A 12,811-nucleotide genomic window follows, 5' to 3' on the forward strand; every position below is an offset into this window, starting at 1 on the left:
ATGCATGTGCATACAGCATTTCTATAGCGTTGTGCAGGTCAATGTCAGTCTATGCTTAACGCATTCCTTTTTTGTCTTTAGTTCCACAGGTATGTACCATAAGTGTGTGTTAGAGGGAGAGAGAGAGAAGTGAGTTTAATGTTTGGTCTTTGTCATGAGGGCTTTTATGTTTTATTCTTTCATCTGCTCCCTTTAGCGTTTGCCACAGCAGATCATCTGCCTCCATCTCACTGTATGCTCCTCTGTCATGTCAACCCTTTGCATGTCCTCCTTTACTACTCTTCTAAGGTCTTCTTCTTTTCCCTCCTGCCTGGCAGCTCCATCTTTAGCATCATTAGTTCAGTGCATCCACTGTCCCTCCTCTGCACATGTCCAAACCATCTCAGCCTTGCCTCTCTAACGCACTAAGTCACTCCCAGTGAAACCCTTAACATCTTCAGATCTGCCACCTCCATCTCAGCTTCCTTTCTCTTTGTCAGTGCACCATCTCCAAACTGTACAGCAGAGCCGCTCTCACTACTACCTTGTAAACCTTCACTTTCACTCTTGATGCTATATACTAAACAATATATATATTAGCTGTATAATACCAGTAGGCCAGCTCTAATAGTAATTTGGTATGGCTTCGCGGGCCAAATGTAATTAGGCTGTGGGCCAAATTTGGCCCGCGGGCCAGAGTTTGACACCTATGCTTTAGATGGTTGACCCCAGATATTTAATTTCATCTGCTTTCACTACCTCTTATCCTTGCAGCTTCAGTCTTATACTGTACCTCTCTTCCTCTCATCCACACACATGTATTCTGACCTGCCTCTGCTGACTTTCATTCCTCTTTTCTCCAAAGCATACCTCCACCTCCCCAGGCTCTTTTCCACCTGCTGCCTACTCTCACTACAGATCATAATGTTATCTGCAAATATCAGTCCACGGAGACTCCTGCTTGACCTCATCTGCCAGCTTGTCCATCACCACCACTGCAAACAAGGGGCTCAGAACCAGTCCCTGATTTAATCCCACCTCCACTTTGAACCCATCTGTCACTCCTGCACACCTCAACACCGTGTCCTCAAATATCACATACTTCTCTGTGACTCCTGACACCTTCACGCAGTACCACAGTTTATCTCTTGGCATCCTGTCATTGGCTTTTTCTAGATCCAGAAAGACACAGTGCGACTTCTTCTGATGTTCTCTATACATCTCCATCAACACTCTGAAAGCAAAAAGCACATCTGGAGTGTCCTTTCAAAGCATGAAGCTCACCGATTGTCACTCTCACTGATAGTTTCTTAGCCTAGCTTCATCAACACGTTCCCATATCTTCAAATTATGCCTATCAGCTTTATCAGCATACCACCTTTGTTCTTTCTTTCTGTTCCGTTATTTGAGGTTATGGGTGTTATTTGACTGGACGCAAAACTCAAAAACACACGAGACGCGCCATTACTCCAATGAGTGTCCTTTGACTACGATGACCTGGATGACTGAGAACCTTCACAGACACAGTGTCCTTTATTATTTTTCATCCCCCCCACAACAACCCAGCAGAAACGTTCCTACCTCTTAACATTTACCTGATACTACACCCCCCCTACTAAATAGGATGTGATGCTGGGATATAACCAAGAAATCAGATTAGACCCGCACGCTTTAATATGATGTTTCTTCGGGCTACGAAGTGAGCATCCAACCTCCTTTTAACGGTCTCATAATTGCTCGCCTCTTCGGGAGTCAGGTGCAGGGATACCTGCCTCCTCGCCCATAGTGTAGATAAGGGCGTTCACTTGATTTTCGTCCGCTTGCGTCTCCAAGTCAGACGCGATGCGAAATCTGTCAAAACGCTTTATCCATTTGGTCCAGTCGTCGGACCTAAAAGTGAACGTCTCCGGCGGGGTGACTTGAAACTGACTCATGACGTCACGTCTCTTTTCGCGCAGCTCCTCTATGGCTGACCTTTAACCTGGCACCGACGCCGAAACCTTTCGCTTATACCCAACTAACGTTTCCAGTTGTCTTCTGACACCATGTTCCGTTAGTTGAGGTTATGGATGTTATTTGACTGGAGGCATGACTCACAGACACGAGACGGGCCATTACTCCAATGAGTGTCCTTTATTATTTTTCATCCCCCCACAACAACCCAGCAGAAACGTTCCTACCTCTTAACATTTACCTGATACTACACTTTCTACTTTCTTCATCTCCCTAACTATCCCACTGTTCTTTGCCACCTTCTTTTTTGAATATATATCAGCTTACATCTGTTCCAATCACCACTCTCTTCCCCTGGGGACACTCTCTACCACTTCAACCATCTCTTCTTCCTTCCCTCTAGTTGGCTTCAAACATGCCTCCCCCATTCCTCTTCCTTTGTCTTCGGCCAATACTAGAACAGAATGAGGACCTTGTTCATTCTTAACATAGGCCGCACTGACCCAATATGGAAGTCTCATTCTTGATGATTGGTATGTTTGATTTGGCAGATTTTACACCGGATGCCCTTTCTAATGTAAACCCACCGATTTGTGTCTCCTCTTGGTTAAGTGAGTGTGTAAACTCTCTACACAAACGTGCTCCATGAGAATATTGTGAAAGAACTTGTACTACTTTATGAGATGAATTAATGAATTATTTTCACTTCTGTTAGCACACTTGCACACCAACTCACGAATTAACTCACGCTTACACTATCATCTACAGACCATGACATATTCCAGAAATGTATGTAGTGAGACTGCACGTGTCTTTGCACACGCTGTATCACTCCACCACAAGCCACATGACTGGACTGCCTCATAGCTAGTGACTATGACTTATCGTTGTGATATTTACAACCTACTATGTTTGAGAACATGAGAAAGAGAGGGATACCGTGAGAAAGGAGGCTAGAGAAAGGGAAATTTTAGTAATGCATTAAATTACTAAATTAAATTAAATTGTCTTTAAAAGCTACTGTATATCTGTTTCTAACAAAACTAGAACAGAGAAACCAGATCTCCTGAGGAGAGAGCATTTTATTATTGGCTTTCTGAAAAACCAGACCATAAGCATGGAAATAACTGAATTTCTAGTTGAAGATTCTACAGATTATTGTTTTTTGGCTAAGTGAAATCAGACTGCATGCAAACAGATGCAGCTAAATCAGAGTAAAATGGGAAAACATTAATTTATGGGTTCTTGTTGTTTCACATAACAATTACAGAGACATGAGAGTCAAAGAGAAAAGAGCCAAAGTTGGTGGGAGACAAAGATCATAAGAGGGCATTATAACGGGTGTGTGTCTGATTGTGTGTGTTTGAGTGCATCAGTGGGGTGAGCAGGTTCATCGGGTCCCATGTTGGGCAGGAGGGTTGGAAGTGTTCGGGTGCTAGAATCCTATATCAGAGCCAGTGCTGACCATGGGTCTATATCAAGAGTCGGCTAGAGTTTCAGCCCTGCGCGGAGGATTATTCTGAGAAAGATGGGTTCTAGCCAGCCTGAAATAACTGATCCAAACTTGCTTTGACTTATGCACTCTAATGAAGAACAGAGAGGGGTGCAGGAAATACGAAAGGAGATGCACCTCCTGCCCCTGTCAGGAAGTTAAAAGAGGTGCTGTGAAACAGGAGAGAGTGTCTAGGGAGCATTCTGGGAAAGAGTGGAGAAAAGGAAAATGTCAACATGCCAAACTGTGCAGCCCTGTGCACCGGCCACGCATTCCTGATTCTTGTAGAACAGGATAAACTTTGGGACACTGCTGCATAACCCATGGATAGAAATCTTCTATGTTTAGTTGGTGTCATATAGTCACTCAGGTTGCTTTGATAATGAAGAAAGGTTGGAGCCAGGACACTAAACCCTAGGTGAATATTGTTATAAACAGGTCAGACCAGTGTCTGGGTAGACACTATAAGTACTCCACGAGTTATGTAAGGAGACTGTGTTAATTCATCAGTACAAAGCTGTCAAAAGCTCAGGCGAGCGTTTCCATTTTCAGAGCCTTCACTCAAATATTCCGCATGTGGTATATGGAGTCTGTATGTGTGTTCACGTGCTTGTGCAAAAGTGTTTTATAAGATGTACTCTCTGCATACATATATATAGGTGGTCCGTCAGGACATGTGATGTGCTTCTCTTACATAACTGTGGATAAAGAGGCATAAAGACAGAGATGTGCCTGTACACCATGCCAGAGAAAATTTCTGTTGGTTGGAAATTTATGAAGCTTGTAAGATGTCCTTTATCCCTGGCATATTAGCTTACTTGTAATAGGAAGCAGTTGGTTAAAACAGCTGTATCATTTCTTCTGCTGTGTCCAGGTAGTATATAAAATCAGCTTTGGCAGAGCTTGGCCACCATTTAAGTCTGTATGGTGAAGCTTATAGGAGCTACCATTTTTGGATCTTGATCTGTGATAAAAGTCCTATTTTTGTGGCAAAGATTCATGCTAGAAACCTATTGAGAGATCTGGGTCCATATTGACATGATAGCATCACAGTTCTTTGTCCTGTTCTTCTGTAGTGAAGGTGCTCTGGACTGAGATTATTGCGAATGCTGCCAGTGTTTTTCCAATCTTTTATTATGAACCTGCGTAAAATTGTAGCCTCAGTTTCCTGTTATTAGCTAACAGGAGTGACACTCTGTGTGGTCTTCTGCTGCTATTACACAGATGCTCTTCTGCATACCTTGACTGTAATGAGTTACTGTTAGTCTTCCTATCAGCTCAAAATATGCTCACCATTTGCCTCTGACGTCTGACATCAACGAGACACACTTTTTTGTCCAGAGAACTGCCTCACTGGATATTTTCACCTTTTCAGACTTTTTCCTGTAAACCCTAGAGAAGATTACTGGGAAAATCCCAGTATATCATCAGTTTCTGAAATATTCAGACCAGCATGATTGCCACCAATAAGAGTTGTGGTCAGTGAGCATATGTCACTAGAATAAAACGCGGCGTTTCTACATAATTGTGAGCCAATTACTGGCAGATGAGTGTATGTGTATTTCCATTTAAGGTTTTTAATAATGTGGCACTACTTTGGATAAACCTTTAAAATCTTGATTTCACACATTAAACATATCTTAGTTGTATTCTCTCATTTCTGATGGCAGTGAAATAGACTTTGATTTCATTCAGCAACACTTTCAGGTGAAATCTATCCCACTCACAGACAGAAAGTTAACCAAACTGACCTGTGACTGTTGGAAGCACAATGAGAATGACCACATGAAGTTTTTGTATACTACATATGAATGCTGCAATAATGTTTGTGTTCAATAACAGTCCAATTTTTATTAAAAGGTACTTTTTTAAGTTGAAATCTTCAGAGCCGGTGCAGCATGATTGAAATAAACAATACTTTGCACAAAAGGAAACCAAAGCATATACATTGTTGGAAGATGGCGTTCCAAACTGATTTTTCAGATTGTTTTTAGATTTGGCTAATTACCATTTGAACTACACAACTACATACCAAAAACCCTATATTAATATGCTCTGAGGAAGGCGTTTCGTTAAGACTTGTCTGCCATCTCCTGGTAAAAAAGAGGCGCTGCATTCAATTTATAGCTTCTCTACCGCCATTAGCTCCGGACCAAGTGCTTGACACTGTAGTAAGAAATTAAAGTGGCAGAAAAATAAACAGAAATAATGTGCTCATCTATTTCTGCACGTTTTTTGTTTGTTTGTTTTTTGTTCAAATTGCAGGCTCATTGTTATTGTGCCAAGGCCAGTACTACACCATATTAACTTGAAAAGGGAACCAATTTTGACAGGATTTGGCTAAAGTCACTTTGCTGTTCCTTTGGAACAACCCCCCCCCCCCCCCCAAAACAAAACAACAACAACAACAACAAAAAAACTGCTTGCACTCATACACTTTATCTTTTTAATATTTCAGAGGCCAAACAGGAGACAAAGAGGAGACCTTTTCTCCAGGTGCTTAAGTGCATCAGTGAACTCACCAGAACAGCTGAATGTAAGCATGGAATATCCTCAACACACTTCCACTTGTTTCAGAACTTCAGAGCAGAGTGATGCTTTAAAAGTTGCTCAACGACCACTATTTTAGTTTCAAGGACACATGAAGAATACACCTCAAAGTCTGGGAAAGAAGGAAAGTGGACATCTTTAGGTTTGTGAAGACGCGTCACCTCTCATCTAAGAAGCGTCTTCAGTTCTGAAAATAAAGGATGGAGAGACCCAGGTATTTAACCCCTAGCGCCTAGTGGGATTTCTCTCCTTTGGAAGTAATTGAATTCTCACATGAGCCAAGGTGTGAAAAAATGCACAGGTCAATACCATCAATGGCGGTTAAGGGTTAAAACACTGAGACCTCACCCCACCCTGTTGAGGTCACCTGAGGCAAGGTGTGAGGGAGGGTTAAAGCGCCAGGGAGGGGATATCAAAACTGCATTGTAGGTGGCTGATAGCTGGTGTTGTAAGCCACCACTCCTGTTCACCAATGGCTGTTCACAGTGGACATAAATGACCTCCTGCATTCCTCTTTCAAACCATCTGTCTTCTTGGTCTAAAATGTGGACATTCTCATCCTCAAAGAGTGACCTTTCTCCTTTAAGTGATGTACAGCTTGGGTCAACTGTACTAGGGTTTCAAGACATAGGTCTCTCCAGCCTCTTAGATGATGTTTCCACTAACTTAAAGAAGTCCAGCTTCCTTTTAAAAAAAAAAGCTGTTAAGACTACCTTGACATGGACAACTGAGAACCTACACAGACTGACCTGCAGAGGCCCATCTGCTCAGTTTCCTCCTCAGTCATGCTGGTTACCATAAGCCTTCCCCTATCCTAACATTTTTTGTAATCATTTCTTTTCCACAGTTATTGTGCTGTCTTATTCCCTTGCAGATTAGCAACACAATGTATCCCTCTGAAATGCAACAATGCTGCAGTGATTTAGGCTCAGAGACAGCCTACTGTAAAGGTACCACAGTTTAATTAAAACGTACGGACCAAAACACCATGTTATATCTGTATCTTGTGTTGAAAGTGGAAATTTTATATCCCTGAGGAAGTTTTCATTTAATAACTAGAATGTAAAAATGATAGGTATTAAAGTGATTGCACAGGCTATTGTTAGCATTCAATGCTGCTTTTAGGCTAATTAATAAGGTTTCATTTTTTGACAGTTACAATATTAGTAGTTGCATGGAAAATATTTTATATATTGCTGCCCTTTGACATACATACAGAAAAAAGACAAAGCAAGGTGTGTGTGTGTGTATGTATGTGTGTGTACAATCCTGGTTGCTCTGTAACTTCAATACTTTCATGCAGATCTGGGTTCTAATTCGCCAATATCGTACCTTTCTCAAAACAAATCAATGTGAAAGTAGGAACAGCAGACTTAAAGGCACAAAAGCTCTAGCGCTGAGGTCACCTATAGCACTTTGGTCCTTCTGGTCAGAGATTAGTGTGTCTATTTTCGTCCCTGTTAGACTGCTAATAAACTCTGGAGGGGGGTCTCTTGCCTGAAAGACTGGCAATTAAAACCTGCGTAACGCTTCATACTGTCACACAGGAAACGCACAATAAAAATGCAGGCTACTCTTAGATTATCTTTTGGCAAAGTAAGTCTCTGTTCTTGTAAACGCCTGTGCGTGTGCCCTCTCCTGGCCGACGCTCCAGTCTGTTGTATGAATCCAGTCGTTTCCTCTGGCGCACTTCTCCTTTAAGCGCCGAAAAAAAGCCCCGGCCATATGACGTCAGAAGCTAAACCTGCTGGGTGTCTGTCCGTTGGAAAGTGAAGTGTGTTTGTCGTGCTATTGCTATCGGAGTTTTTTCTCCCTGTGTTGCCTGTCTTTCGTGAAGTGTTTCTGTTATTTTTGTTTTTACTTCCCTCGAGAGGTTTCACGGTATCGACTGGAAAAAAAACTCTGCCACTGTTGCCGCCTTAGAGGATGTTTTAGAAAAGTTCCTGAAGCTTTCTTTGAGGAAACCGGTGGACGGCGGACACCACCGGAGATGGATAAGCTAACCGATAGCTGAGTTGTTAGCTGAGAATCACAGAAAAGACTCGAGCTACGATGCTAATAGCTAGCTAGCTAACTTGGCTTTTTACCGGCTAACCGAGCGACTTTGTGAACCCGTATCGTTAGAACTACTGCCAGATTTTCCTCGGGCCTGGACGCGACGCGGTGAGCAGTTTGTCAGAGGCCAGCTAACTCAGGAAGACTCGGTCTCTGTATTGAGAACAGTATTGTTGAGGGGAGGCTGCTTACCTCTCAGCCCCGAACTATGAACATGCTATCAAACTCACAGAACCAACCACTGTTTCCCAACCCGGCGGGGCAGCAGAACCCAGCCGGGCAACAGAACCCTTCGGGCCAGTTCCACTCCTTCCAGCCCAGACCCACCTTACAGATCAGGAAGAACGCAATCACTGACGAATACAAGGTGACCAGCCAGGTGTTGGGGTTGGGAATCAATGGAAAAGTGCTCGAAATAGTACAGAAGAGCACTGGCGACAAGTATGCCCTAAAGGTAGGTCATATCTGTAATGAAAACAACACAATTTTGTCCAGCTATGAGTTCATGCAGTGGTCACTATTTTGCAATGAAGACTTTTAAAGTTCAATTCTACACCACTGGACGCTTTAATAGGCAAACAGAGTCAATCAGAGCAGTTCATTTTTATCCCACAGTGTCATTTTGAGACTTATTATTTAGGCATATTTCTCCTTGTTTGTTGTCCTGCAAAGTATTAAATTTAGCTAGCAGCCTGCTGTTTAGATAAAACATATCAAGACCTCAAACTTTCAGGAAATTCAACTTTCAGCGTGCTTACATTTTACAGAGCACCAAATTTCTGTTTTTTTTTGTCTTCCTTTTCATTGATGTGGCAATGTTGGTAAAAGTGTATCCACGAATTAAATTTTTGATCACCTTTGGCAATAATTTCTTACCCTAAAACATGTCCCGATGTTGTCCAACGGGTGATTTTTAACTCCTATTATTAGAACATGTAACTTCATCATAATAAGCTGGTGCACAGTGAACCTAGAGTAACTTATAAGCAAATAATGAATTGATACACAACAGGTATCTCTAGTTCAAGTGTGCAGTGCTGCTTCTTGTGACTGGAGGTTGCTATGTGATGTTAAAGCTTTTTCTCAGTTGTGTGCGTTTTTTTTTTTTTTTGGTTTTTTTTTTGATTTCACATTGTCATTGTTTTATTTGTCACCCACTTTCACCACGTAGAGTAACAAGGTAAGAATGTCATACGTAGCTTTAAAAAAAAGCGTGTATGGGTTGGGGCTGGTGGTTGTTAGGGTTGTGGCTGTAAAGTGACACTGCAGTATCAGGATCTACCTCTTAAGAGATCATTTTCTGTATTGGTCAATGATTGATAAAGGACAAACGTCACAACAGTTATAAACACACAAGTAACTGAAATGTTATCCAGTGAGGCTAAATATCACTGAAGGCTTCCCCCCCATCATTATGATAGAGAGTGTAATCTTAAGATTGTCAGCATACATAACTGTTGCACAAAATCTTCTACAAGTGAATGAGTCAGGGAAAGACAAAACGAAAAATACAAATCTAAAACCTGAAAAAACAGGTGTGTGTGTGTGTGTGTGTGTGTGTGTGTGTGTGTGTGTGTGTGTGTGTGTTAAACAGCAAATTCACACAAGCTCCCACGCAACCGTCAATCAGCCATGTTTTTGTTTGTTGTTAAAACACTTGTAACAAGTATAAACTTAGAAAGTCATGTTGAACTTTCAGGCCTTCTCAATTGTCTTCTCAGCTGTTTTGTGTGAGCAGGGGCCTTATACATTGATAGCGCTGCATGTAAAACTATAGTTGCCTTTTATGTGAATATAGTTGTCGTTTTTAAAGTGGAAGTGGACTCAGTTCACAGTGAAGTGTAAAACATTTCTAGTAAAGCAGTATTTAATATCCAATAGAAGTGCAAAGCTGAAAGGAAGTTGGTAAAAGGCTCCCATGATTATTGTTGCAGTTGCTCAGTAATTCATGTAAAATGGGTGCCACTCGATTAAAAATCAGTTTTATGTTCACCCTGTGAAAAAATTTCCAAGCTAAAGGTCCACAGATTACACAGAAGTGGGCTGAAATTCTGTACTTCTTAATTTGTTTCCAGGATTTTTGAGCGCTTAAGGCTGAGGGAGTAGAGAACTTTTCTCCAAGTATGATTTAATATATTGGGTCATTCTTTTATTAAATCTTAGTCTTATTAGGTTGTGACTGAATGTGTCCTGGAGGGTAAAATCACATTTGCAAATATTGTCAATTTTCCATCAGTTTCAGACCACATATATATAAATTCTTTCTCAAAAGAAGTAAAGAAAAGATATATGAACTGCAGCTGGTAACTAACTAGTGTTAGCTAGATTCTGTCTCATAAGTGAGTAATTCATTTTAGTGTAAACTTTCTAGAAAAGTAGTGACAAAGCAGTGGTTAGGTTAACATAACATCTTGGAATATGAATATAATTAAATCCATTTCCGGTGTCAGTTAAAATGATCCAAAACTGAAAGATATTTTGCACATCTGCCTTATAAGATAATTGCTTAAGAGGGATAAATGACAGGCTGTGAGAGGGAGACTTGGGAATCGGTAATGAAATAATTTTGTTTACATCATTGTAAAATAATTTTATGTTGCAATAATAAATCTATTTTCTTAATTTCCTCAGTACCAAACTAGGGATGTTTCTGGCGACTAATAGACCTTTTCCACTAGTGCCTAGTACCTGCTTGGCTCGACTCAACTCCATTTTGTAGGGTTTTCCAGTATGTGGTAGTACCTGGCACCAGATACCTACTTGGCCAAGGTTCCAAGTGATCTGAAATAATCCAAAAATGTGAGGTCAACAGACTCCATGCCACTGATTGGCCAGTTATTGTTGTCACTCAGTGAATCATGAGAGCAGCTCCCTCACAAAAAATCAAAACCACAATTTTTTTGAAACCTAGCAACAAGGGAAATGGCTACACAAAAAACAACACCAGTGTTCGTAGAATTTAGCTAACCAAACGTAGCAGTGCTAGCAGCAGCAGTGGCCTTCTTTTATCCTAGCATTCACACCCTGACAAACGGCCACTTCTTTTTTTGGGGGGGGTGACAGCCATGCTAGCCGGCTGTCATCTGTTTACTTTTCCCCTTGCTTGTTTGCAACTTCCCTTCAAAGAAAAATTAACAGACAGAAAGGGGGTGGCATCTGTCTGTCAGAGCTGCAGCCCAGGTTAGTGGCCATTGGGGTCATAACATCTTTGAATCTCTAACTGCTTTTTTACATTAGGTCCTTGCCCTTTAGAGACAGTATCTGAATACCTCTCCTGTATCCTTAATGACATGTTTTGACACATCACTAGATGTGGTTCAACTAATTCTGACATCCTTAATTCTGACATTAGAATACCAAATACCAAACTAGCAGAGGTATTTACCAGCATTTTTAACAAATCTTTATTAAATGCTGTTACTGAAAAATTTCTTTGCAACTGTAAGGATCTTAGACTTCCATCTGGTCACACCCCTCAACTGAGAAATGGACTCAACCCTGAGCAATAAACTCCCGAATCAATCCATTAAGCCACTACAGACTATTCATAGTCTCTAACACTGGAACACCCCATTAGATGGCAAAGGAGCTTTTTTTTTTTACCAACTTTGTTTAGTTAAGGTGACAGATACTTGTTAAATTGGATGCATTAATGACTAGCCCCTCTGTTTGTTCACAAATGCTAGCAAAGTGTAGAATGTGGTTCATGCAAAAATATTCCTTTTTTCTTTACACAGCAGCCCAGGTTGTCATCAGTCTAGTACAGGGGTCACTAACAGGCGGACCGGGGTCCGAGTCCGGACCCAGTCGCCATCCTATATGGACCCAGACCTATAGTTAACAAAATATTAAATTATATTTAATTTTGACGGGGCGATTCAATTTTAAGCAGTAACCTTACATTGTATTAGACCAGGGAACATGCTGTATTAGACCAGGGAACATACTAACCAATTGTGTGCGAGTTACGCCACCCACGTGACACTACTTAGCCAATCACATCTGCGCATTGAAGGCGATCGCAACTCTGAGTGCAGACACAGACAGACAGAGGAAAGACATGGTGAGAGGTGAATGACAAGCGAGACGATTAACGATACAGTGAGACAAGACGTGAGCGGGAGTCACAAGAGGTAAAACAACTATGGCGCTTTCAAAAAAGAGAAAAGTAGACACCGAAAATAGAACTTTCAAGACTGAATGGACTGACGCATATATGTTCATTCTTCCGGCCGCAAGCAGCAAACCAGTGTGTCTCATATGTTCAGAAACCGTGGCACTGATTAAAAGTGGCAATGTCAAACGCCACTATGAGACAAAGCACAAAGCTTTTGAACAATCATACCCACCCAAGTCTGAACTCAGGTCCCAGAAAATTAGCAGTCTCAGAGCCCAATATGATCAGTCCACAAGGATCTTAACCAGTTCTTTCACCGCCCAACAACGTGCTCATGAATGTTCCCTCAGAGTTGCTTGGATTTTAGGTCAACACAAAAAGCCCTTTGCAGATGCAGGTGTTGTCAAAGAGTACATGAGTGCAGTAGCAGAAACATTACTTGAGGGTAAACAAAAAGAAGAGCTTCATGACAAAATAAAGCAAATACCTATGTCAGCATCAACAGCCACAAAGAGAAGTGAATTATTAGCTCAGGATGTGCTATCCCAGCTGGAAGAAGCTATTCATAAGACACCATGTGTAGGCTTGGCTGTAGATGAGTCCACTGATGTGTCTGACAATGCTCAGCTGTTAGTTTATGTAAGGTTCTTCAACAATGATAAGAA

General features: G+C 41.4%; 1 protein-coding gene across 1 annotated transcript in view; it reads left to right on the plus strand.

Annotated features, from left to right (window-relative positions):
- The first annotated feature begins 7,692 nt into the window (after positions 1 to 7,692).
- Positions 7,693 to 12,811, plus strand: part of mapkapk2a (MAPK activated protein kinase 2a) — a 36,685-nt gene continuing 31,566 nt past the window's right edge. Inside the window, exon 1 of the mRNA XM_085456346.1 lies at positions 7,693 to 8,483. Coding sequence (XP_085312472.1) covers positions 8,238 to 8,483 — 246 coding nt within the window. The 5' untranslated portion in view covers positions 7,693 to 8,237. The remainder of the gene's footprint in view (positions 8,484 to 12,811) is intronic.

This window comes from Copadichromis virginalis, linkage group LG5, assembly GCF_057382275.1.
Source record: "Copadichromis virginalis isolate Kocher_CV1m ecotype Utaka linkage group LG5, C_Virginalis_male_GT1.1, whole genome shotgun sequence".
NCBI lineage: Eukaryota > Metazoa > Chordata > Actinopteri > Cichliformes > Cichlidae > Copadichromis > Copadichromis virginalis.